Source organism: Pristis pectinata, chromosome 1 (genome assembly GCF_009764475.1).
Source record: "Pristis pectinata isolate sPriPec2 chromosome 1, sPriPec2.1.pri, whole genome shotgun sequence".
In the NCBI taxonomy this organism is placed as follows: Eukaryota; Metazoa; Chordata; class Chondrichthyes; order Rhinopristiformes; family Pristidae; genus Pristis; species Pristis pectinata.
In genome coordinates, this window is record NC_067405.1 from 111,907,637 (window position 1) to 111,932,812 (window position 25,176).

The 25,176-nt window shown below is 40.7% G+C and overlaps 1 protein-coding gene across 2 annotated transcripts in view; it reads right to left on the minus strand.

The window, feature by feature from the left end:
- The window catches only part of kiaa0586 (KIAA0586 ortholog), a 379,886-nt gene that overhangs the window by 62,023 nt on the left and 292,687 nt on the right, over positions 1–25,176 (minus strand). For both annotated transcript variants that reach the window (XM_052029700.1, XM_052029708.1), the window contains 6 exons: positions 21,627–21,820; positions 19,888–20,000; positions 18,781–18,965; positions 15,079–15,241; positions 5,983–6,220; positions 641–885 (listed from right to left, as the gene is read on the minus strand). In XM_052029700.1, the coding sequence (XP_051885660.1) occupies positions 641–885; positions 5,983–6,220; positions 15,079–15,241; positions 18,781–18,965; positions 19,888–20,000; positions 21,627–21,820 (1,138 nt within the window). The remainder of the gene's footprint in view (positions 1–640; positions 886–5,982; positions 6,221–15,078; positions 15,242–18,780; positions 18,966–19,887; positions 20,001–21,626; positions 21,821–25,176) is intronic.

Sequence of the window (25,176 nt, forward strand, 5' to 3'; positions counted from 1 at the left end):
GAGATTTGAGGGGGACATTTTTCACCCAGATAGTGGTTAGTACCTGGAATACAATGCTGGAGAGAGTAGTGGAAGCATCCTCACCAACAGCATTAAAGAGGTGTCTTGACAAGCACTTGAATAATCTAGGGATTGAAGGTTATGGGCCAAGTGCAGGAAGATGGGATTAATACGGATGGGTGCCCACTTATCAGCATGGATGTGATGGCTGAATGGCCTGTTTCCATGCTGTATGACTTTATGATTCTATCTATTGTTTTGAATAAATGTGCCACTGTTTTGGTTTCTCTCAGTGGCTGATCTGAAGTAGTGCAATTTATCCTTAACTGGGCACTCATAGGCCACGTATCTACTTCTATTACCACCTGGATGAAATTGTCCAAACTCATATCATACCGCATTCCACAATCAGAAAAGAAAGCATTCATCCTATTAGTCTGCAAGCAATTCAAATGTATGATCAGGTGAAAGGGTAAACTATATGCTGCACCATTCAGTTCTCCAATGCATTTGGCTTTCAGTGAACTATGGCTAGCTTTTCCCAACATGGAACATCATTCTTTTTCCACAGTACTGTGTGACAGTCTACTTCCTATATACTTATTGATTATGTGCTGTTCGTGGTCTTCTGTGGTCATACCTTTTGCTGCAGCCATCTGCCCATAGCTTATTAGGATCTCTCCTTCGGAGATATTTCGATCAGCAGTCTCGGTTTCAGTAACAGAGATCGTTGAGCTACTCTCCTCAGTGGATGCAGATTGAGCCAGTGATTGACAAGACAGTGCTGGAGTTTGCACATGTGATGGAGGAATCACAGGGGCGGTTGAGAGTAGAGGTGGGAGAATTAAATTCTCAGGTTCCTCATCTTTTGCTACGGACATAATACTAAAACAGAAGATAATGGAAGTTAATGAACAAATAGTAACAATATAATAATGTTCATGAAATAGCTAGGAACTGTAAGGATAAATAAATAAATTTAATATCTTTTATAAATATGTAAAAAGATAAATATAAAAATTCGGAGGAGAAATAGATACTTATTCCAAGAGATAAATCTGAACTTTGGAAGACTGATGGACCGAATTCTGTTGATGTGGCTCATCATCCCATGTATTAGCTTCATCTGCTCTGCTATTTGGTGTGTGTGTGTGTGTGTGTGTGTGTGTGTGTGTGTGTGTGTGTGTGTGTGTGTGTGTGTGTGTGTGTGTGTGTGTGTGTGTGTGTGAGAGAGAGAGGGAGAGAGAGAGAGAGGGAGAGAGAGAGAGAGAGAGAGAGAGTGTGTGTGTGTGTGTGTGTGTCCCCATGCTAAAGCTGTACAAAAGAGCCTGGTCTCCAACTGTTTGGGACCTCCTTGTCACTGGGCCAAGACTGATTTTGTCAAATCTATATGGTAGCTGGTGTGAAATGACCATCCCTAGTTAAGAGTTCACACACATACATTTTCCTCTCCTCAGAACCAGAGTGGAAGTGAGTCATCCCTGACCTCAAGGGACTACCTAAAATAAGGCAACAAACACCCAAACAGACTGTGCAAATACATAATTGGCACAGGAAGACATGAACAGTTAGGTACTTCAGATGTTATTTTTTCCTAGCAGCCAGCTGGTTAGTTCCAAACCAAGTTTATCATAAAAGTGTGGAGCCACAAGACATAAAGATAGATATCAAATGATGTGATGATTTTGAAGTCTTATATATACAATTCACAGAAAAGGAGACTCTGAAGTAAACTAAATAGATTCAACATTTAATGGTTTCATTTGGAATGGCATGTTTGCTATGCTGACTTCATTTTAGGCCAAAAATTTTTACATCGATTACCTAAAAGGCAAACATAGGCTTCTAATTTTCATAAGATAATGGTAAAAAGCATATCTCTTTGACCAGAACTTTTGTAAATGCTGTCTAAGATGCATTGATTGCAACTCACTAACATACATCAAATTGTTTTAAAATACTCTTTGTGACCCTTCTCAGATCATGAGACTATCAGGAACACATTTGTCTCCAGATTTCTTTGTCGATGGCTGGTAGCATGACAGATGCTGACAGCCAGGACACCCATGTAGTTAGTGCGTGATCTCATCTTTTCTGAAGGATTAAAAATCAAGACATAAGCAAAGACTTGTTGATGAATGGTTTGCAATTCATTACCAAAGAAGTCAGTTTAGACAAAGGGGATATGCTTGTGCAAACACTATTTTGTGAATAAACACAAGAAGGCAAAAGCAAAACCAAATAATTATATAAGTGAGCCTTTAGTGATTGGATTATTTAACCAGTGTGAAGGAGTAAATAGAATATAATGGAAAAATAGGATTTACAACTGAAGATAAAGTAAAAGCATAGCAAACTGGCAGTGTATTGTACTATGGCTTGTGCAAATCCTAAGTGGAATATACTGAATGAGCAAAATAAAATATTTATGACAAACGGCCAAGAAAAGGTAGTAAAAGCAAACAGTGGAACACAGAAGAGAAAATAACTCTAGCAATATGACAAATGGTGAGATGCATGAAAAGCGCCAAAAATGACAACACAAGTAGATAGGGTGGTAAGGAAGGCGTATAGCATGCTTGCCTTCATCAGACAGGGCACTGAATATAAATGTTGACAAGTCATGTTGCAACAGTGTAAAACTTTAGTTCAACCACATTTGGAGTATTGCAGTTTTTGAGTATTTGCAGTTCTGGTCACTTTAGGAAGGATGTAGAGGCTTGGAAAGGGTGCAAAAGAGGTTCACCAGGATGTTACCTGGACTGGAGTGTACTAAATATAAAGGGAGACTGGACAAACTTGGATTGTTTTCTCTGGAGTGTCAGAGGCTGAGGGGCAATCTAATAGAGCTATATAAAATTATGAGTGGCATAGATAGAGAGTCAGAGTGTTTTTCCCAGGGTGGAAATGTCAGATAATAGAGGGTGTAGGTTTAAGGTGAGAGGGGAAAAGTTTAAGGGAGATGTGCATGGCAATTTTATTTTACACAGAGTGGTGCCTGCCTGGAACGTGTTGCCAGGGGAGGTGGTAGAAGCAGATATGAAAGCAACATTTAAGAGGCATTTAGACAGTTACATGAACAGGCAGGGAACAGGGGGATATGGACCATGTGCAGGCAGATTGTCAAAATGGTTGGCGCAGACATGGTATTCTATGTTCTATAATTGCACTAAAGACAAATGCACAAGATAAATAGAATGAAAAATAGCACTATGAAGGACAAAAAACAAGTAATGTCTATCCATAAAAAGAGATGGGTTGCGAGTTACTGGTCTCTCTGTTCTGAATTAGCAACATATTTTAAATATTATCTTTTTCAATGCAATTCTCCCAATATATTTTGCTTCTTTTTTGCTTTTATCTGTACTTCCGATACTTTACCTTTTCCCTTTAAGTCTGTTTTTAACCTTTGTTCTATTGCACAATTACCACCAATTCTGGAGTATTTCTCACTGTTTGGTTGTCCTAAGAGTTCCAGATCTATTATGTCCAACTTTGGTCTCTGTTCCCTCATCTTCTGGTGATCAATTAACTCAGTACAGATATAAACTAGTCACTTAAATCACAAAAACTACTTGATTCTCACACTAAGTACATACAGGGAGGACAAAGTATTGGCTGGAGTGCATCAGAAAGCAGTAACACCTTGAGGCATCAGATGAAAACATAAACTGGTAGTGACACATAAAAAGCTTACCAATATCACATAAACAAGAAGACGTGTTAAGTTATGCTCATCAATTTATTATTCTATATGTTATTTAAGGCACTTCTTGTGGGGCAATTTTAATCAGTTTTTACAGATGATACATAACAATGGCCAGAAAGCCCTTGTAATTGAATCATATGATGTGAACCAAACCGGTTTGTAACATATGGTTTGAATTGTCATGATACTAGATTTTATTTCACTACAAGCCACAGGGGAATGACAAACATGGTAGATACTATAAGACCATAAATGATTGTGGAATTTAATGCTATTAGCGAATTGGATGAAGTACCAGCTGTCACACAGAGGTTACTGCCATTGTGGCATCACAACAGCATAGTAAAAACTGGCACATGGTGGCTCCTATATGTTTTGCATACCAACAAAGACTAATTTTACAGTCAGATATCAAATTTTTCAATGCCTAGTTTGCATTTTCCACCAAGTATATAATAACAAGTCGCAACATGACTTTCAACTAACTGTAGTAGTAATATTACTGAGATGATTTCTACATTAGGATGGATACTGGTTAGAACATATAAGAGCTAGAAAAAACACCTTTCTGTGACTTTTGCAATATAAAGCACAAATATATGTTCAATTAGAGATATTGGGCTTATTTTATCCTTTGTTGAAAGCATAAAGTGTGCACTAACTGCATGACAGCTAGTCAAACACTATACATGATTTTCATTTCTATTAAGTTCAACGGAAAGGAAAACTGGACAGGATGTAAAGAGGGAAGCCTGGTCTGTGTTCCTCCAGAACTAAGCTTAACCAACCTGCATCCTTTCCACCATCCAGCTGTATCTTCAAAAGAGGAGAAGAAATGGGAAGAAAACAGGCAGGAGAAAATATATACAGCAACAACTTGATTTCACATCACTCCTTTGCATTGTAGCATGTCTTGTGCTTCTTGACATTCGAGTTACCAGAAAAAAATTGACACCAAGTTTTATTAAGTGAAAAACGTGTGACGAAAAGCTTGGTCATGGAGGTATGTTTTAAGCAATGTTTTAAAGGAGCAGCAGGAAAGGCAGAGATGTAGAGAGCTTGAGGAAGGAAATTTCAGAGCTTAAAGGTGAAAGCACAGGTGAATCTGGGTTGTAAACAAGGCCAGAAATAGAAGAGCACAAAAGATGTAGGTGGATGAAGGAGGAATGAAGCGATGGAATCATTTAATATGAATTTTCAAGTGTCAAAGCTTTTTAAGCCCAGCAGCCAATGTAAGTCTGTGAGTGTTGGTAACGTGCGAACACTTGCAACTGATGACATATCAAAGTTAGTTAATAAAGAGTTTAAATTTTAGTAAAATTTCTCCTTAAATTTTACTTGACTTTGGACAAGAATTTTCATCATATTGATATGGAGTATATAATCAGAAAGAATGAAGAGATCTTAGAACCAAATCTTAGTGTTCATCCACATTCCTAAATCTTTATCTTTCTAACCTAAATCTTCCTCTATATTCTCTGATTCTGATCTCTTGGACCCAGCCACCATCGTTGGTCACTGTGCATTTAGCCACCAACTTCCCATACTCCGGTGCCCTTGATAAATCCTTTGATGCTTCTCTCCCCTTTTGGGACCATCCTTAAATTTAAACTCTCGAACCAAACTCTGGGCAGCCAAGACAATCACACTTCCCAGGGCACCAATGCTCAAGACGAGAGGTCCTGGCTTTAAGGTTATGGGTGGGAGGTTCAGGGGAGATGTCAGAGGGAGGTTTTTCACCCAAAGAGTGGTTGGTGCGTGGAATGCACTGCCTGGGGTGGTGGTGGAGGCAGATACATTGAACAGGTTCAAGAGCTTGTTGGATAGGCATATGGAGGAACGTGAGATAGAGGGATATGCGGGAGGAAGGGGTTAGGTAGTGTGAGGGTGGTCTGATGGACGGCACGACACGGTGGGCCAAAGGGCCTGTTTTGTGCTGTATGGTTCTATGGTTCTATGTTAATATCTTGCCCTCAGTGTACTTTTTTCTCCTTTCTCTATTAAGCATTGTGGGTTGTTTTCTTATTTTAAATATTCATCAATCCAAGCTGCAGTCAGAATATATCTGTATACATATTTTTAATTTTTCTTATAACAGTCTGTGCCAATTTTCAGTTGTGCCCTAAGGTATTTAACCATTCAAGATGATTTGATGGCATTAGCACAGATGTGAATAGAACAATTAAAAAGTTAATAGGATAAGCATATAAGATTTAAAAGACCGATTACATTAATCAAAAACTGCTGATAGCAAACATTACATTTTCACTTACATGGCTCTTGGCTGTGGTGCTGCTTCTTGTGCTGGGCTAGGATTTTCTTCCTCCAGGGGGAGTTCTGCATCTCCCCAGGGATTTGGAGGTTTCTGCAAAGGCACTGAACTTGTCCTCAAGGCAGGCTGTGATATCGGCGAAGGTGTGGATACTCTTGAAAGAGTAGGAATTGGTGTGATAACAGGAGTAACAACAGGACTAGATTTTTCTGCAGGTTTCAGTCCGATATCATCCACGACTGAGTTTAAAAAAAAAGAGTATTATTGATTGCATCACAGCTGGAACAGTAATAAAACACCTGAACAATTGAGACAGACCTTTATTTTTATTAATGGCTGGATTTTGTAGTCAGTGGTGATCTCTGAACTATGTCACCATCAATTTTTTTCATATCTCCCTCTGAAACCTTGGTGGACAAAGCAGGGTCCAATCTCAGCAATGAGGCCCTGAACAGTGGCATGACATAAAAAGAGGACAGCAACAAATTGGTTACAGGGTGGCGAGGACAGAGAGGGGATTGGGGGTGCTGGAGATAGTGACAGAGGAAGTCCTGCCAACTAGATTGTCAGAAGAAACCATGAGATGGCTGAGTAAACTAAACTGACAAAAGGTCAATCTGTGCCCTCTGGCTTTGCTGGCTGTCAAGATTGTTGATATATTTCAGACTTCAAAGACATTCCAAAGCTATTAAAAATTTAGAATAATTAAATATGCAAAAAAAATTAAACACTTAAACAGTTACACAAACATCTAAAAATACTAACACACTACTCTCAGCTCTCAGACCCATTCTCCTCCATTGACTTCAAAGGAGGAACTCTCCCTGTTTCTATTCTAACCTGAGAAAGTTGTTCAAGCAGATTTCTTAGCGCGAGTGTTGGGGAATTGCCATAACTTCACATTCCACCACTGGACTGCTTCACAACTAATGGAGTCCAGCAGTGAAAATGCCAAGGAACAGCTGCCAGGTAGCTTGGGTGTACTGTATAGACATTTGCACAAGAATCCTGAATTTGCTTGCAGTTATAGAGTTGTACAGCATAGAAACAGGCCCTTCAGCCCACCACATTTACGCTCACCATTATTACTATCTATACTAATCCCACTTGCCTTGATTAATTCCATATGCCTTACTCATTCAAGTACCTGTCCAGATACCTCTTTAATGTTGGTACTGTTCTTGCCTCCACCACCTCCTCTGGCAGCTCATTCCACATGCTAAATACTCTTTGTGTGAAAAATTTACCCCTCAGATCCCCTTTAAACCTCTTCCCCCTCACCTTAAACCTATGCCCTCTAGGTTTAGGCACCCCTACCACAGGAAACAGACACTGGCTATCTACCTTATTTATGCCTCTCATAATTCTATATACCTCCATCATGTCATCTCTCAGTCTCCTTTGCTCCAGGGAAAATAGTCTCAGCCTATCCGATCTCTCCTTATAACTCAAGCCCTCCAATCCAGGCAATGTCTTTGCCAATCTTTTCTGCACCCTCTCTAGTTTAATCACATCTTTCTTGTAGTGTGGCGATCAGAACTGCACACCATGCTCCAAGTGTGGACTAACCAATGTTTTGTACAACTGTAACATGATAACCCAATTCCTGTATCAAACCCTCAACAATGAAGGCAAGCATGCCATATTTCACCTCCCTGTCTACCTGCATTATCATTTTCAGGGAACTATGTATTTGTTACCCCAAGGTCTCTCTGTTCAACAACAGTCCCCGGAGCACTGCTATTACTGTATATGCCCTGCCCTGGTTTAACTTTCCAAAATGCATCATTTTGCACATGTCTGAGTCAAATTCCATCTGCCATTCCCTTGCCCATTTTCCCAGTCGATTAATATCCCATTGTAATCTAAGACATCCTTCTTCACTGTCCACTACACCACCAATATTGGTGTCATCTGCAAATTTACTAATCATGCCACCTACATTCTCATCCAAATCATTCTCACGACAAGTAACACTGGCGCTGACCCTGGTGGTACACCACTGGTCACAGGCCTCCAACGTGAAAAACAACCCTCCACTACCACCCTCCGTCTCCTCCCACCAAGCCAATTCTGTATCCAATTAGCTAGCTCAAAAAACTCAAATTTGAGAAACATGATTTTCTACGCACAAAGCCATGCTGTCTATCCCCAATCAGCTCCTGCCTTTCCAAATACAAATAACCCTAGTCTCTTAGAATCCCTTCCAATAACTTTTCCACCACTCACATAAGGCTCACCAGCCTATAGTTCCCTGGCTTAAACCTGCTGCCCTTCTTAAATAAAGGCACAACAATTAGCCACCCTTCAGTCTTCTGGTACCTCACCCGTGGTTAACAAGGTTACAAAAATCTCCACCAGGCCTCTAGGAATTTCCTCCCATAACATCCTGTGATATACCTGATCAAGTCCCAGGGATTTATTCATCTTTATGCATTTCAGGACTTCCAATATCTCCTCCTTCATAATGTTGTCTTGCTCTGAAATATCACTGATCCTTTACCTGAACTTACTAACTTCCGTGTCCTTCTCCACGGTAAATGCAGACGAGAAGTATTCATTTAAGACCTTGCCCATTTCCCATGGCTCCATACACAGATCACCACACTGATCTTAAGGGGACCTACTCTCTCTCTAGCTAAACTTTTATTCTTAATATACTTACAGAATTTTTTAGGATTCTCCTTTACCTTATCTGCCAGGGATATCTCATGGCCCCTTTTTGCCCTCCTAATTTCCTTCTTAAGTGTACTCCTATATCCCTTGTAGTCTTCAAGGGACTCATTTGATCCTAGCTGCCTATACCTGACATATGCTTCTGACATTTTCCTGACCCTCAATATCCCTTGTCGATCGAGATTCCCTCATCTTGCCAGCCTTGTCCTTCACTCTAATAGGAACATGCTGGCCCTGAACTCTTCTTATCTGACTTTTAAAAGCCTCCCATTTGCCTGACATTCCTTTATGGGCAAACAGCTTCTCCCAATCAAATTCTGCAAGTTCCTGTTTGATGTCATCAAAATTAGCCTTCCCCCAGTTTAGGACCTTAACTTAAAGACCTGTCCTATCTTTTTCCATGACTAACTTGAAACGGATAGAAATATTGTCACTGATCCCAAAGTGATCCCTCACTGATACATCGACCACTTGCCCAAGCTCAGTTCCTAAGAGAAGGTCAAATGTAGCCCTTTCTATAGTAAGGCCATCTGCAGATTGCTTCAGAAAACTTTCCTGGACACACTGAACAAATTCTGCCCCAGCTAATCCCTTACTACTGAGGCAGCCCCAGCCAATATTAGGGAAGTTAAAATCACTTATTATTACAACCCTATTATTCCTACATCTAACTGTGATTTCCCTACATATTTGCTCCTCTAATTCCCACTGATTATTGGGGGTGGGGTGCTATTGTACAATCCCATCAAAGTGATTCCCCCTTTTTTATTTCTAAGTTCTACCTATATAGCCTTGCTGGACATTCCCCCTGGGATATTCTCTCTAAGCACTGCCGTGATGTTCACCCTAATCAATAGCACAACTCCCCCTCCTCCCTTACCTCCACCTCTGTCAGGCCAGAAACATCAGTAGCCTAGAACACTGAGCTGCCAGTCCTGCCCATCCCTCAACCATGTTTCCATAATAGTTATAATATCCCAGTCCCATGTACTGATCCATGCCCTTAGTTCATCTGCCTTATCTGAGGTTTCTTGTATTAAAGTAAATGTAGTTTAGCATATCAGACCTTCCACATTCCTTATCCTGTCCCTGCCTGGCCTGCCTAGGAGACTTGCTTGTCTTAACCTCCAGATTTGTTTCATCTTTCTCATCTGATACTCTGCTACTTTGGGTCCCACTCCCCTGCCAAACAATTTAAACCCTCCCAAGTAGCACAAGCAAACCGCCCCACAAGGATATTGGTCTCCCTCCACTTCAGATGTAACCTATCCCTCTTGTACAGGCCACCTCTACCCCAGAAGAGATCCCAAAGGTCCAAGTAGCCGAAGCCCTCCTGTCTGCACCAGCTCTTCAGCCACAGTTTCATTTGCCCTATCCTCCTGTTCCTACCCTCACCAGTACATGGCACAGAGAGTAATCCTGAGATTGCAACCCTAGAGAATCTGCCCTTTAACCTTCTGCCTGACTCCCTATATTTAATTTGCAGGACCTCATCTCTCTTCCTGCTGCTATATCCATTACAGAAATACGGACCACGCACTCTAGCTGCTCACCCTCCCCTTTCAGAATGTCCTGCAGCTGCTCAGAGACATCCTTGACCCTGGCACCGGAAGGGGGGGTGGTAACACACCATCCTGGATTCTCGTTCGCGGCCACGGGAACACCTATCTGTGCCACTGACAAAAGAATTCCTTAAGATTACTGCTCACCTAGACTTTGACCCACCCTGCTGTACAACAGCGCCAGTTGTGGTGCAGCTGAACTGGCTGCTGCTATTGCTTTCTCAGAGCCCAACCCCTCCCAACAATATCCAAAGTGGTACACTTGTTAGAGAGGGGACAGAGACAGGGGATTCCTGCACTGCCTGCCTGCCTCTCCTAACAGTCAGCCATCTACGTGGCTGAACTTGCAGTGTGTCCACCTCCTTGAAACTCCTATCTATGACACTCCCTGCCTCCTGTACGCACCTCGGTGTTCCAGTGGCTGCTCCAAGCAATCCATGTGGTCTGAGCGGAGCTGCAGCTGGACACACTTCCTGCAAACATAGTTGTCAGAGACACTTCTCCCTGATCTCCCACATTTCACAGGAGGAGCACACCATTCTACTGACTGCCTTTGTGGGGCAGTTCTAGCAATTCTGCACTGAAAAATGCAAAACCAGGCCCACAAATTGTTGCCAAAACAGATACTATTGATCTGCCAGTAATTTCACCTACATTCTTTTTGATTTTTGTTCTATCAGAATGACTATGAGTCACATTGTTCAGTCATTAGCTTTGAAGCTTTTCAACATCTCTTTCAGAGTGTTGAACAGAAGGTGATTTCCAGATCAGCAGCAACCTGGTTAAGTAACAGAATAAAGAATAACCCGACTTTTTTAAATATCTATACTCGTTATTTATTTACTTCTCCAGCCACTCAATAGAGGGATTATAGATGTCATTGCTCCCATTTCTCTGTCCCTTTCTCAGTGGGAGAAGTAAACATAATTTCTCCCTCTTCTCTTTGAAGCACCTTCAATCAACTTGGCGTTTCCATGACAGGTTAGCTGAACTCATAAGCTTCTGGAAGAGAAGCATGAAGGAAATCTATCGGTGTCGATCTGCTTCAGTCTATTTGATAGAGTAGCTAGTTACCATAGCAACACACTCTTCTGAGAGTAGTCTCCGTAATATCTGAAGTACAAAATTTTGCTAAATTACATTCAAAAAATAGAAAAGCTGTCTTCAATTAAAAACAGTTCTACTGCACAAGGATTCATAAAATGTAACAGTACAGACCTGTTATTCAGTTAAAGTCTATGCCAGCAATTTTCTCCAGAAAAGCCACACAGTCTAATCCCCATGTTCTGTCCTTCTGCCATATTTGTTAATCTTCCTCTTTATTCAAGTCTTTTTAAAAGAATTTTTGGAATCCTGCCTCACCTATGGTTTCTGCTTGAGAATTCTAGATTCTAACCACCTTCTGTAAGCAACTGTTTTCTAATTTCTACTCTTATTTATTTTATGATTAACTTAAAATTGAGCTCTCTTTTTTATCATTGAATGAACATGTGGAAAGCATATATTATTTTTGCCAGACCATTCCTTTACCATTCCACCTCTGGTGAATGAACCCCAACATCTTAAAGTCTTATCAGTAATATCCAAATGAATTAATGCAGGCCTTTTCCAAGGAAATATAAGAAACAGGAGCACAAATAGCCAATTTTCACCCCTCGAGCCTGTTCACCTCAACACCACTTTCCCACTCTCCTCAAACTCCTTGACTTGTTGTTTAAATGTCAGTCAATCTCCACCTTGAATATATTCGATGACTCTGCCTCCACAGCTCTCTAGGGGAAAGATTTCCAAATAATTACAATTCTCTGAGAGAAGAAATTTCACCTCATCCAATCTAATCAATGAGTGATCCGTATTCTAAAAATATAACCTAGAAAAGTACTGCACAGGAACGGGTCATTCAGCCCACCATTTCTGCGCAGACCATGACGTCAATCTAAACTGATGCCATTTGTCTGCACATGTTCGTATCCCTCCATTCCCTGCCTGTTTATGTGTCTGTCCAAACATTGCTATCATATCTGATTCCACCACTTCCCCTGGCAGCACATTCAGGCAACTACCACTATCTGTGTAAAAAAAAATTGCCTTGCAAATCTCCTTTCCCCCCTTTCATCTTAAACCTATGGCCTTTAGTATTTGACATTTCCACCCTGGGATAAAGACTCTGACTATCTTTCCGATCTATGCCTCTCATACTTTGATATACTTCTATCAGGTCACCCCTCAGCCTCCACCACTCCAGAGAAAACAATCCAAGTTTGACCAACCTCTTCTTATAGCTAATACACTCCAATCCAGGCAACATCCTGGTGAACCTCTTCTGCACCACCTCCAAAGTTTCCACATCCTTCCTATAGTGTGGCAACCAGTACTGCACACAGTACTCCAAATGTGGCAAAACTAAATTTTTATACAGCTGCAACATGACTTGCCAACTATTAAACTCAAAGCGCTGACCGATGAAGGTAAGCAGGACATATGACTTCTTTACCACCCTATCTACATGTGTTGCCAATTTCAGGAAGCTGTGGATGTATACTCCAAGATCCCTCTGCTCATCAATGCTCATAAGGGTCCTGCAATTAACTATATACTTTCCTTTTGCATTTGACCTCCCAAAATGCAACACCTCACACTGGTCTGGATTAAACTCTATCTGCCACTTCTCTCCCCATGTTTCCAAATGATCTATATCCTGCTGTAACATTTGACAACCTTCCTCAACTGTCCACAACTCCACCAATTTTTGTGTTATTTGCAAAATTACTAATCAGACCACCTCTACTTTCGTCCACATCACTAATATATATTGTAAACAAAACAGATCCCAGCACTGATCCTTGCGGAACATCACTGGTGACAGACTTCCAGTTAGAAAAACAAATGTCTACCCTACCCTCTGTCTTCTATGATCAATTGAATTTTAGATCCAATTTACCAACTCACCGTGGATCCCATGTGACTTAAACTTCTGGACCAGCCTACCACGAGGGACCTTGCCGAAAGCTTTAATAAAGGCCATGTTGACAAAAACTATGCCCGAACCTCATAAATCATTTTCATCACTTCCTCAAAAAACTCATCAAATTTGTGAGACAGGACCTCCCCACTGCACAAAGCCATGCTGACTATCCCTACTAAGTTCATGCTTTTCCAAATGCAAGTAAATCCTGTACCTAAGAATCTTCTTCAAAAATGTCCTTATCATTGATGTAAGGCTTACCCTGGTTTGCACCTGTTGCCCTTTTTAAACAAAGGAACAACACTAACTATTCTCCAGTCTGGCCCCTGCTTCAAGATACACCCACCAGGAGAAACATCCTCTCACCCTCCACCCTGTCAATGCCCCTCAGAATATTTAATGTTTCAATAAGATCACCCTTTGAGGGGAATGTTTGAATGCAGGCCCTTTCAAAGCAGCAAATTAAAAGTCTTGTACAAGTTCTCTTGCTTAATCACATCTTTCCTGTTGAGTGTCAACCAGAAGTGCAAACAATACTCCAAGCACAGACTAACCTATAGTTTGGAAGAGGTCTACAACAATTGTTCCTGTACTCATTGGAAAACATTCAAATATAATAAAATCTCAGGGAAGATGCAACTCATAGTATAGAGAAATATTCCAACTCTTCAGTGCTAATCCTTTCTTAACCACATTCTTTTACTTACAGTTTGCATAACTATGGTTTAGCTGACTGCCAATGACAAAATTTCAAATACACAACAGGCTCTCAGCTGGCTAATTAAGAATAAGCAAGAAGTAGAGTGGCTGTTAAGTTCCTGAGAGGCAGAGGAAATAAAAGTATTTAAGATTAGAGTTGCTAGAAATTGTCCTCTGTGGAATAATTTGAATTAAAAGGAGGTAGGCTGGATCAAAAGTGGACAGGAGCATTAAACCTAATGGTAAACCTTTGTGATGGGACTTATGTTGTCATTATATGTGTCCTGACTTGAATAAATGTTGAGAAATATAATCAGATTACAAATTGAAGCTCATCTTTCAGCTGAGTGCATTGTCAGTTAAACCCAATATGTTTCAACAAACTAATGACTCAACTTCTTGGCATCAATGAATATGATGCAAATCCAGCAGGAGACATGGGAAAATATAGTTTATTCAAACTATCTGTACTATTTCTCTGGGGGTTCCGTTGGATTCCCACTGGGAGTTGCAGTGGGAAATCAGTTGGGTCCCAATTGAATTTGAGGGCCTGCATGTTCTTTCCTCTTAAAAAACAATCTTCCTATCAGAGCACTGTTTTTGAAACATTTCTTCTTGTCACACAGGAAATTACATTTATGTGATGATGGGGAATGGAAGTTTGTTAGACTATAAGATCTAACTCAAATCTGGCCAATGCGAACCTGATGTGAGCCTTAGTAGTTATAATATTTCCCATGCTCAACTTTGCCATCATTATAAATATAACCATCTCAAACATGGTATTAATCTGTTTGAGATTAAAATATCAAATAAATACATCTGAAACTATCAACTTCATGTAAATTACTTTCTTAGGAAGTTAATCATCCTGACCTGGATAAAATACTGAGCCAGACCAATGAAGCATCTCTCCCAAATTGAACACATTATAATAATATAGACCTGACCCAACCTGAACTGAACATACTTACTTAGATTTTATTGAGCTTGGATCAAGTAAGACACGAATGGAAAAACATTAGACTGATACAAGAAGGAATTATTGTGCAATATTTATCACAATAATTGTTCAAGTGTATCCTCTATATAATATATGCTCAATATTTTCTAATATCCAAATAAACTCAAGAATGTGACACAAAGCGGATTCTACAACATTTTCCACTTAATGGGAAACACACAGCATACTCACTCAGTGGTGATTTCAATAATGGTTCCAATTCTGGTTCAGATCCTGATTCATTCTCAACAGAATTTTGGGGTGTGATGTCTGGTGTTTGAATACGGGTAGCATCTCTCGCAGGAGGTGACGGAGTCTGTCTTGGGGTCGGATCCGGTGTTGGGATTAGCATCGCCTGTAAGAATGGTAAAGTTCAAACGAATCAAGTACACAGACCAAGATTTGGTGATGATTTTAATTTCTGTGAGTGTTTGGATTTGGGTTCAGAGATTAGATAAGCTTAGAGTGACAGCGTTTAAGGAAGCCACTCCAACACATCAATCTCTGCACTGAACCTGAGCATGGGAGGTTGCCTACATGCAAATGATTTGGGAGAGAAAGGTTACCATTTTCAATATGTTGGGAACTCATTTTGAGTCATTGTAACTAGATTTTTTAACTTTAATTCTTTGCAAAGTTTTCCAGTCTTCCATCCCAGAACTCACCAATATGACCACGTGGAAGCACAGTAGCAATGGAAAGTCTGAAGATTTGACAGACAAATCAATACAACATTCAGTAAATGAGGATTGCTTAGAAAACATTGGGCCAACACCCTTCTGACTGGGGCCAACAGTTCCGAAGGGAATTGCTGGCGTTTGGTCATTACCGCGCAAGCAAGTTCATGCTTGTATAGGCCACCCATAAGTTTGGGATTTATTGAGTTGCCACTAGATATGCCACTCTGTTCTAATGTGGGACTCCTAATGGGGTCCAATGGCAGAGGTAAGATTTCCAGCTAGGAATGCTGGGTATAGGATTTGAGACCCCGTTCATTTCAGCGGGGAAGCTAAATGTTTCTTTCTTTAAATTATTTTACTTTTTTTGATTTATAACGGTTTTAACATCCTTTCAATGAACACTGCTATTTTTTATTTTTTTAGATTATTTGCAACATTTTGAATAATTTTATATTTATATATGAATAACTAAATAAAAGCCTCATGGACTTTGACACAAAGCAATACTCTGCCCCAGCTTTGCCTCCTCAGAGCATTTCTAGGCCAGATCCTTAGCACAATAGTGCTAGCTGATGTTTCACTCAGCCTCCTTGCTTGACTTCTGGTCCCAGGAGTTGAGCAGGGTCAGCAATATCACCCCTTGACACCCAGTCCAGGCAAGTGCGTGTGTCCGGGACAGCAAACCCCGACTGAGATGAAATAACCTTGCACATACCAAAGAACAGGATGTGTGCGACTTAGAATACCACCAGGGGACACAGTTATCCATTGAACAACCAGTAGAGGTCTTCTAAAGTAACATTTTGTGATGCTACCAAAACTCCTTTACCAACCGTTTAAAATCACTTCACAAAGGAATAAAAGCTTATGCAAAAAAGGAAAATAAATACATCTTTGATCTTCAAAAGGAAACACAGAAATTTACACCACATTTATAAAATGGGTCATGTCAAATTTGTTGCCCTGAGTATCAAGTATTCAAACACAATACCCTTTGTTTCAGCAAAAATAAGCTAATCACAAAATATGAACATTACATTTCTGCTATAATATAATTTTAAGTGTGCACTTTAAGAGCATTAGTCTTCCATCTTTCATGACCAAGATACCAATCAAGATAAAAGAAAGGACTAAAATATTTCAGGTTTGTTAAAGCAAATCATCTGCCTTCTATCATCAGCATGCCATTCTAAGAAAGGAAATGTGCCTGGAGCAATTAGAAATAATTAGATTTTGCTTGTGGTTATTTAGAAAAACATTTGCCTGCAGTTTACTTGACTTCATGGTAAAAAGCTTATGCAAGTCAAGTTCTCTCTTCTTATTCACCACAGATTTAAATCAACTGAAAAAATATCAGAATGCCAGTGCCAAGTCTTTTTTAAAAATAATCTACTTCATTGATGTATAAATTGAGTTTTACTAATCTTAGTCTAAATCTAAATCTTAATCTGAGTCTAAATCTTATTGTAATGAATTCTAACCAATTTTTGACATGTTACATCAGAAAACAATATGAATATTTTCTGAATTAACCAGATTTTATGTTGTCTTGTGTGCTGGCCTATCACCTGTTCCAATACACTGCAGTTTAGAATGATAAATTCACAGTTCCACTCCTGCCATGTATTTTATCAAAGCTAGGTTGTCAGGGAAGTGCCAAATGAAGGCCAATTGGCTTCCCCAAGGTAGAGTGCAAAATCAGCAGCAGCCACACTACACTATAAAAAAATAAAGAAATACAGAAAACAAGTAAGATGTTGGAATTAGAGCTTTTCAATTGGAAACATGCAGTTAACAAATAAAATAGCTTTTGATTTTCAGTTATGTACTCTACAGAAAGATATTTCTAACATACTATTACTCTGAGACTAGCTCTACTAATCACCTGCAAGGTGCATATAAAAATAATCACTACTAAATCTCAGAAGCTGATGACTGGGAAGAAGCAAAAGGAGATGCACTGTGATTTACAAGCTCAGTCCTTCAACCCCAAATATCAGAATGCAGCACAATCTGATGATTGTTAAAGTAAATTCTTGATGGGGGGGGGGCTTCAATTAAATTCAATAAAATATATTACTAATGTGAACACATGTAGCAGGGCTAAAAGAAAAGTGTCCCAAAGAACAGCAGTGCTTTGTTCTAATAATATGGTTAAATTGAATTCCAGCATCAGCTTAAATATCTATGTCATTTTTAGTGCACACAGAGAGTGTGCTGAGATTGGAATGACAGCAAATGCCAAGTATGGAAATAGTTGTTGTGACTGCAATACAAAAATAAAGAGGTCACTGTTTAAAAATAAGTGGTCACCCATTTAAGACAGAGATTAGGTGATTTTTTTTCTTTCTCAGGGTCATGAGACTTCAAAACTCTTCTTCAAAAGGCAGTGGAATTAGAGTCTTTGAATACTTTTAAGGCAGAGATAAATAGATTCTTGATAAGCAAGGTACTGAAAGATTATTGGGGGGGGGGGGGGTAGATGGGAATACAGATTTGAAGTTACAAATGAATCAGCCATGATGTTATTGAATGCCAGAATAAGTTCGAGGGGCCGACTACCCTAATACTTACTGATTTTTTTTTGTTTGTAGGTGCACTTAAACTTAAGTTTCTTTCTCTGAGACCATTATAGTAAGATTCAAAGCACAATGTAAAGTGGAATTTTTATCCAGAGGAATTCTTCTAATAAGAATGTTTAATGCATTTTTGTTTGAAGGATTCCAGGCAAAGTAATCTGGATAGATTCAAACTCATTTCTAGTGAAAGAAGTATTGGTAAATGCTCAGTTGTGTATTTTAATTGATATAGAACATGAATAAGAAGCCCTGCATTGTTTTTAATGTGATAGCATAAATCATGTCTACTTTCTTATCTCAAACTAGCCAGATAGCTTGGGGGAGTAGATGGTTATTTTGAAACACCAGCATAATTTTAGGCATGGTTTTGCAATAAACATGTAAGCGCTGATGCTGCAGGTTAGTTCAAACAACAAAATGTGTAAATTTCACATCAGTGCAATGCATCACTTACTGCAATGCAAGCTGAGAAACTAAATGATGAGCAGGCATAATTACATCACTCCCCAATTCCACACTACACCACTTATGTTTGATTAGGATTCAGACTCATTATCAGATTGTATTTTTATACACTTTATTGAGATAAATGTGTTCAGACTCTCAATGTTTTGTGGACTATGCGAACTTCTTACCGGTGAAGGTGTTCTTTGTTGAGGAAGTTCTTGTATTGGTGTTTTTCTTTCACTCTGGTGCTGCCCCAGCATTATGGCAATAATTTCAGCAAGTGCTTCATCTACAAACTGTCGAACCATTTGAGAGTCCACAGGAACACCTGCATCCACAAACAGCTGCAAGCCTCCTCCACCAGCAGCCTCTACTATTGTGGAAGCAAATAATAACACTCGTCATCTTAGCTCTGGAAACCATTCTCAAGACCAAATAAATATTTGTACATAATGCTACATAAAATCATATTTTCTGTTTTTACAAATGAAATCTGTGCAGAAAAGCTTTAATGGCCACCAGAGCCAGACAGAATTACACATTAATCACACAGCTCTAACTCAGAGAAGAAATGAAAAATACTTATTTCACATGTTACGATTCTTTTTCATGAAAGTACCTGTTTTATGAATAGTGAAAGTTTAAACATTTGGGGAAGAAAAACAAAATATGGCTCTTAAAACAACAGAAACATCATGAGAATATGTCATATTTATCAAAGAAAGATTTTTTTTCAGAAATATTGATCCAAAAAGCTGCCAATGGGTCCCAAATCATGTTCAAACCATTTTAATTAATTGATAACACTGAACGGTGAATGTTGTGGAAGGCTGCCAGGATGTGCACTAGCACATTACTAATTGTGCTGCAGGAAATGTGAATTTGGACTTATGACTTCCACATGGTGCATTTACCAAATTTTAGCCATATTCTCACCAGAGGTCACAAAATGGAAAACAGAGAATTTTCACTGGGGTAAGTGTAAGGTCAGAAACTAGCCCTATAACTCCCCAGAGGCAGTTTTGCAGAGATGTACTGCTAAGGTTCCATCATCCAGGCAGGAAAAGCCATTTGTTGTACAGAAACATCAAAGAAAAACGTGGAGAAAAAAAGGGATGGAGAATAAAAGAGATAAATTACAAAATCCCAGTATGTGTACTGTAATAAATAATGGAATGAAGGAAACGATCTTCTTCAACTTAAGCAACCTTGCATAAGTCACATTAAGTATTATTAGGATAAGCTTAAATCTGAATTGGCACAGTACTTTAAACCGATGGTAAGGTAAGACATACCAATATCTGAGCCCGACAGCACACTCTCCTCACTTTCAGACTGAATGACGTGTGACATAGGCTGTAAAGGACACATCTTACTAATGAGCCGGGACATGACTTCTTGTTCAACTCTATTGGAATAAGGATTTCAATATTTGATGACATTAAAAAAATCGTATTGTACAGACAGGACTTAAAAATATGGCATAGAGAGAATGATAGAGTTATACAGCATTTTGGCCAACTCTTCCATGTGACCATTGCCTACCTGAGTTAGTCCCAGTTGCCTGCATTTGGCCCATATCCATCTGAATCTTTCCTGTCCACGTACCTGTCCGAATATCTTTTAAACTTTGTATTTGTACCCATCTCTACCATTTTCTTTGGCAGTTCGTTCCATATATCCACCACCCTCTGTGTGAAAAACCTGCCCCTCAGGTCCCATTTAAATCTTTCCCCTCTCACCTTAGACCTATTCCCTCTAGTTTTAGATTCCCCTATCCCGGGAAAAAGACTGTGACTGTCTACCCTATCTATGCCCCTCATGATTTTATAAACCTTTATAAGTCATCCCTCAGTCTCCTTCACTCCAGGAACAACGGTCCCAGCCTATCCAGTCTCTCCTTACTACTCAAGCCCTCCACTTCCGTCAACATCCTTGTGAATCTTTTCTGCACCTCTCTTGCTTAATCACATCTTTCCTTTAATATCGCAACCAGAACTGCACACAATATTCCAGGTGCGGCCTCACCAATGTTTTGTAAAGCTGTAACATGACGTCCCAGTGTCCCAGCATGTACCAGTGTTTTTCATTTCAAGCTGCATGAGACATTGGCAGCCACTGCCATTCAGTGCTGCTCCCTTGCAGACTGTGGGAAGGTGAATAGATGGAACACGGCCAGGAAAGGGGCCAGATGTACAGGCAGTGAACAGGACCTGGTGTGTGGACAGAGAGCATGGTCAGGATTGGGGCCAGGTATGCAGAAGGGCACCAGTGGCTGGAATGTGGTTGGAATTGGGAGCTGTGGGCTGAGGCATGCCTAGGATTGGGATACAGGGGCTGGGAAAGTGGGCAGTTGTGCAGCAAGGAGCCATGAGCTGGAGTGTATTCGAACCACAAGTTGGATTGTGACTGAGTCCGGAGGCAGGTATGTAGATGGACCATAGCCAAGGATGCAGATATGTGTGCAGATATAGTGTGGTCAGGAATGGGATAACATGTACTGATGGAGCATCATGGAGTACACAGCCAGCTATGCAGCAGGGAAACAGGGAGCAGAGCTTGGCTGGGATTGGGAGCTGTGGTCCGCAATTTGGCCACAACCGAAATGGGCTGGGAATGTTTTCAGGCATGCAGCTGGGAACAGAGGGCAAGAACAAGGATCATGGCTGGCAATGTGGGTGGATTTAAGGGCTGAAAGAAGATTGTGTGGGAGAGTGGGAGGGATCTGTGGGAGGGCAGGAGGAGGTCAGGGAGCAGAGGAAGGTGGGGAAGCAAGCTTTAAGTGATTCAGGAATGGGGAGGACTGTGGGGTGGTGGGGGGGGTGACAGATATTGGACTGGGCAAGGGAAATGTGTGAGTGAGTCTGTGAACATATCTGGATAGCACAAAGTGCACCAATAAGGCATGGCAAGCAATGCATTAATATAGTGGATAAGGTGGAACTCGCATTGAAGATTTTTTTGCCAAAGCACCCCCTACTTTAGTTGAGATCACCAACATATACAATTCACAATTCAATGTCACGTCACCTACCTCTCAATCAACTGATCTTCTATGGACACATTGCGCTCTATCACTCCGACAATGTCAACAGCTGGCTGAAGGGCAGGAACAGAGGGAGGAAATGATGGACCACTGTTGAAGGCAGAGATGGACTCAGCAAAGCCTTCTAATTCTATCCCTGGTTCAGGTGATCCTTGATACTCAGTATCGATCTCAACAGAGTCCTAAACACATGAAAACAAGTAGTGTTAAATAGAAACTGTGAGACAAACATGGTTCTTTTACCTAATTATACTTAGAATAAAGGCAGTGTCAATAGAGAGATAAACAGATTTAACATTTCAAGTTAATGACCCTGCAACAAAATAGTGAGAAAATAAATGTGTTTAAAGTTATTGAAAGGGGGAGGTGGAGGCCGAGAATGTTCAGGTGATATGATTACTTTTGCGTCATGTAAGAGAGGGAAATTAATACTTGTAAATTTTATCAAATCTGTCTGGAGGACTGCAAATGAAGGAAGATGAACTATAGCAGTAGAGGGAAGAAAAAGCCAACAATGTTCAAATTGTGAGATGCAGACTGCAACAGTCGATGGAAAGCTGAAACAAAAGAGAATGCTGGAAATATTCAGCAGATCAGGCAGCATCCGTGGAGAGAAAAAAATTGGGCTAAGGTTACAGGTAGATGATCTCACACCAGAACTGGCCAGTTCTGACACAAACAGGAAAGGCTGGTCATCTGAAATTTAAGAATTTAATATTGAGATCCAAGGGCTGAAAAGCTTTGATGGAAGAGAAAATGTTCCTCGAGCTTAGCTGTACAGTGTAAGAGACCAAAACCAGAGGAGTCAGAATGGGAGTGGGGTGGAGAATGAAAAATGAGAAGCAACGGGAAGATCAGGGTCACCCTTGGCGAATGAATGGAGATGGTCTGCCAAGTAGTCTGGTTGGTTCAGTTCTCAGTTTTGCCCTGGAAATGATTAATTAGTGACATTTTCCCTAATTAAATATTTGATATCAACACTGGAATCTGGAATTAAGAATTCAGAGCACATTCTAAGTTTCTGCAATGGTTTAAACCTGATCAAATTTACTGTTTTTATTGCAAAAATCCACCAACCTTTGGCACTTCTTACCAATCATTTTATATGTTTCAATGCTCTAATTTTTCCATCCACCTCTGTTCTGACAACGTTACCTTCCATGGTTAATTTTTCTGATATCCTTTACTTCTCATCAACCATGGATTCCCCTCCACTGTAATTGACAGCACCCTCAACCATTTCTTCCCATTTCCTGCACTTCTGCCCTCAGCTTATTCCCCACTTCTCTGGACCACAATAAAAATCACCTTGTCACATCACTGCACAAGAATCTGCAAACAGCCAGTTTCACCATCTCCAGCACAATGTTACCATCAAGCACATCTTCCCCTCCTTCCATTTTCAGTGTTCACTTCAAGACCCCTGGTTCACTCTAATACCCGGTCCTTCCTATGGCAAATTCCCGAACAATTGTCCATAACACAACATCTGGCTTTTTATTTCCTCCTGCTTTCCCAGTGTCTCGGGTGCCAAGCTATGGTGAATGCTATGGTGGTATACTATATTCACTATTCCACTGTGATCTCCTTTACGTTGGGGAAAACAAAAGAAGATTGTCTGATTAACCTTCCTTTCTGTCCACAAGTGAATCTGACTATTTAATTGTCTGTCATTTTATTTCTCCATATTTGGCATTCCATACTAATCCAATAAATCCCAGTATAAGTTCAACGAATAGCACCATATCTTTTTAATTAGGTACTCAACATAAAACTGAACAATTTTGATTTCAATGGAGAGAAGCTAAGTTGGGAGCTTAAATGGAATGGGAAATATTTGTTTTCTTTAATTTCATTTAATCATTCATCAGATGCAGGCAGCTCTGGCAACCATAGAACCATAGAACCATACAGCACAAAACAGGCCCTTCGGCCCACCGTGTCGTGCCGTCCATCAGACCACCCTCACACTACCTAACCCCTTCCTCCCGCATATCCCTCTATCTCACGTTCCTCCATATGCCTATCCAACAAGCTCTTGAACCTGTTCAATGTATCTGCCTCCACCACCACCCCAGGCAGTGCATTCCACGCACCAACCACTCTTTGGGTGAAAAACCTCCCTCTGACATCTCCCCTGAACCTCCCACCCATAACCTTAAAGCCAGGACCTCTCGTCTTGAGCATTGGTGCCCTGGGAAGGAGGCGCTGACTGTCTACTCTATCTATTCCTCTCAATATTTTATATACCTCTATCATGTCTCCTCTCATCCTCCTCCTTTCCAGTGAATAAAGCCCTAGCACCTTAAGCCTCTCCTCATATTCAATACTCTCCAATCCAGGCAGCATCCTGGTAAATCTCCTCTGCACCCTCTCCAACGCCTCCACATCCTTCTTATAATGAGGCGACCAGAACTGAACACAGTCTAACTAGAGTTTTGTAAAGCTGCATCATAACCTCGCGGCTCTTAAACTCAATCCCGTGACTTATGAAAGCCAACATCCCATTGGCCTTCTTAACTGCTCTTTCCACCTGTGAGGCAACTTTCAACGAACTGTGAATATGAACCCCCAGATCCCTCTGCTCCTCCACACTGCCAAGTACCTTGCCGTTTACCCTGTACTCTGCCCTGGAGTTTGTCCTTCCAAAGTGTACCACCTCACACTTCTCCGGATTGAACTCCATCTGCCACTTGTCAGCCCAGCTCTGCATCCTATCAATATCCCTCTGTAAGCTCCGACAGCCCTCCACACTATCCACAACACCGCCTATCTTAGTGTCGTCCGCAAACTTACTAACCCAGCCCTCCACCCCCTCATCTAAGTCATCTATAAATATCACAAAAAGAAGAGGTCCCAGAACCGATCCCTGCGGGACACCACTAGTCACTGCCTTCCAATCCGAGTGCACTCCCTCCACCACAACCCTCTGCTTTCTACATGCAAGCCAATTCCTAATCCACACAGCCAAGCTTCCTTGGATCCCTCGGCCTCTGACCTTCTGAAGAAGCCTACCATGAGGAACCTTATCAAACGCCTTACTAAAATCCATGTAAACCACATCCACCACACTGCCCTCATCAATCTTCCTGGTCACCTCCTCAAAGAACTCTATCAGGCTTGTGAGGCAAGATCTTCCCTTCACAAAGCCATGCTGGCTGTCCCTAATCAGTCCATGATTCTCAAGGTGTTCATAAATCCTATCCCTTAGAATCCTTTCTAACAGCTTACCCACCACAGACGTGAGACTCACCGGTCTGTAATTCCCTGGCCTATCCCTATTACCTTTTTTGAACAAGGGGACCACATTCGCAACCCTCCAATCCTCCGGCACCACCCCCGTAGACAACGAGGACTCAAAGATCCTTACCAGCGGTTCAGCAATCTCCTCCCTAGCCTCTCAAAGCAGCCTGGGGAAAATCCTGTCAGGCCCCGGAGATTTATCTGTCTTAATATTATTTAACAACTTCAACACATCCTCTCTCTTGATATCAACAACCTCGAGAACATTACCCCTACCAGCACTCCCTTCCGCATC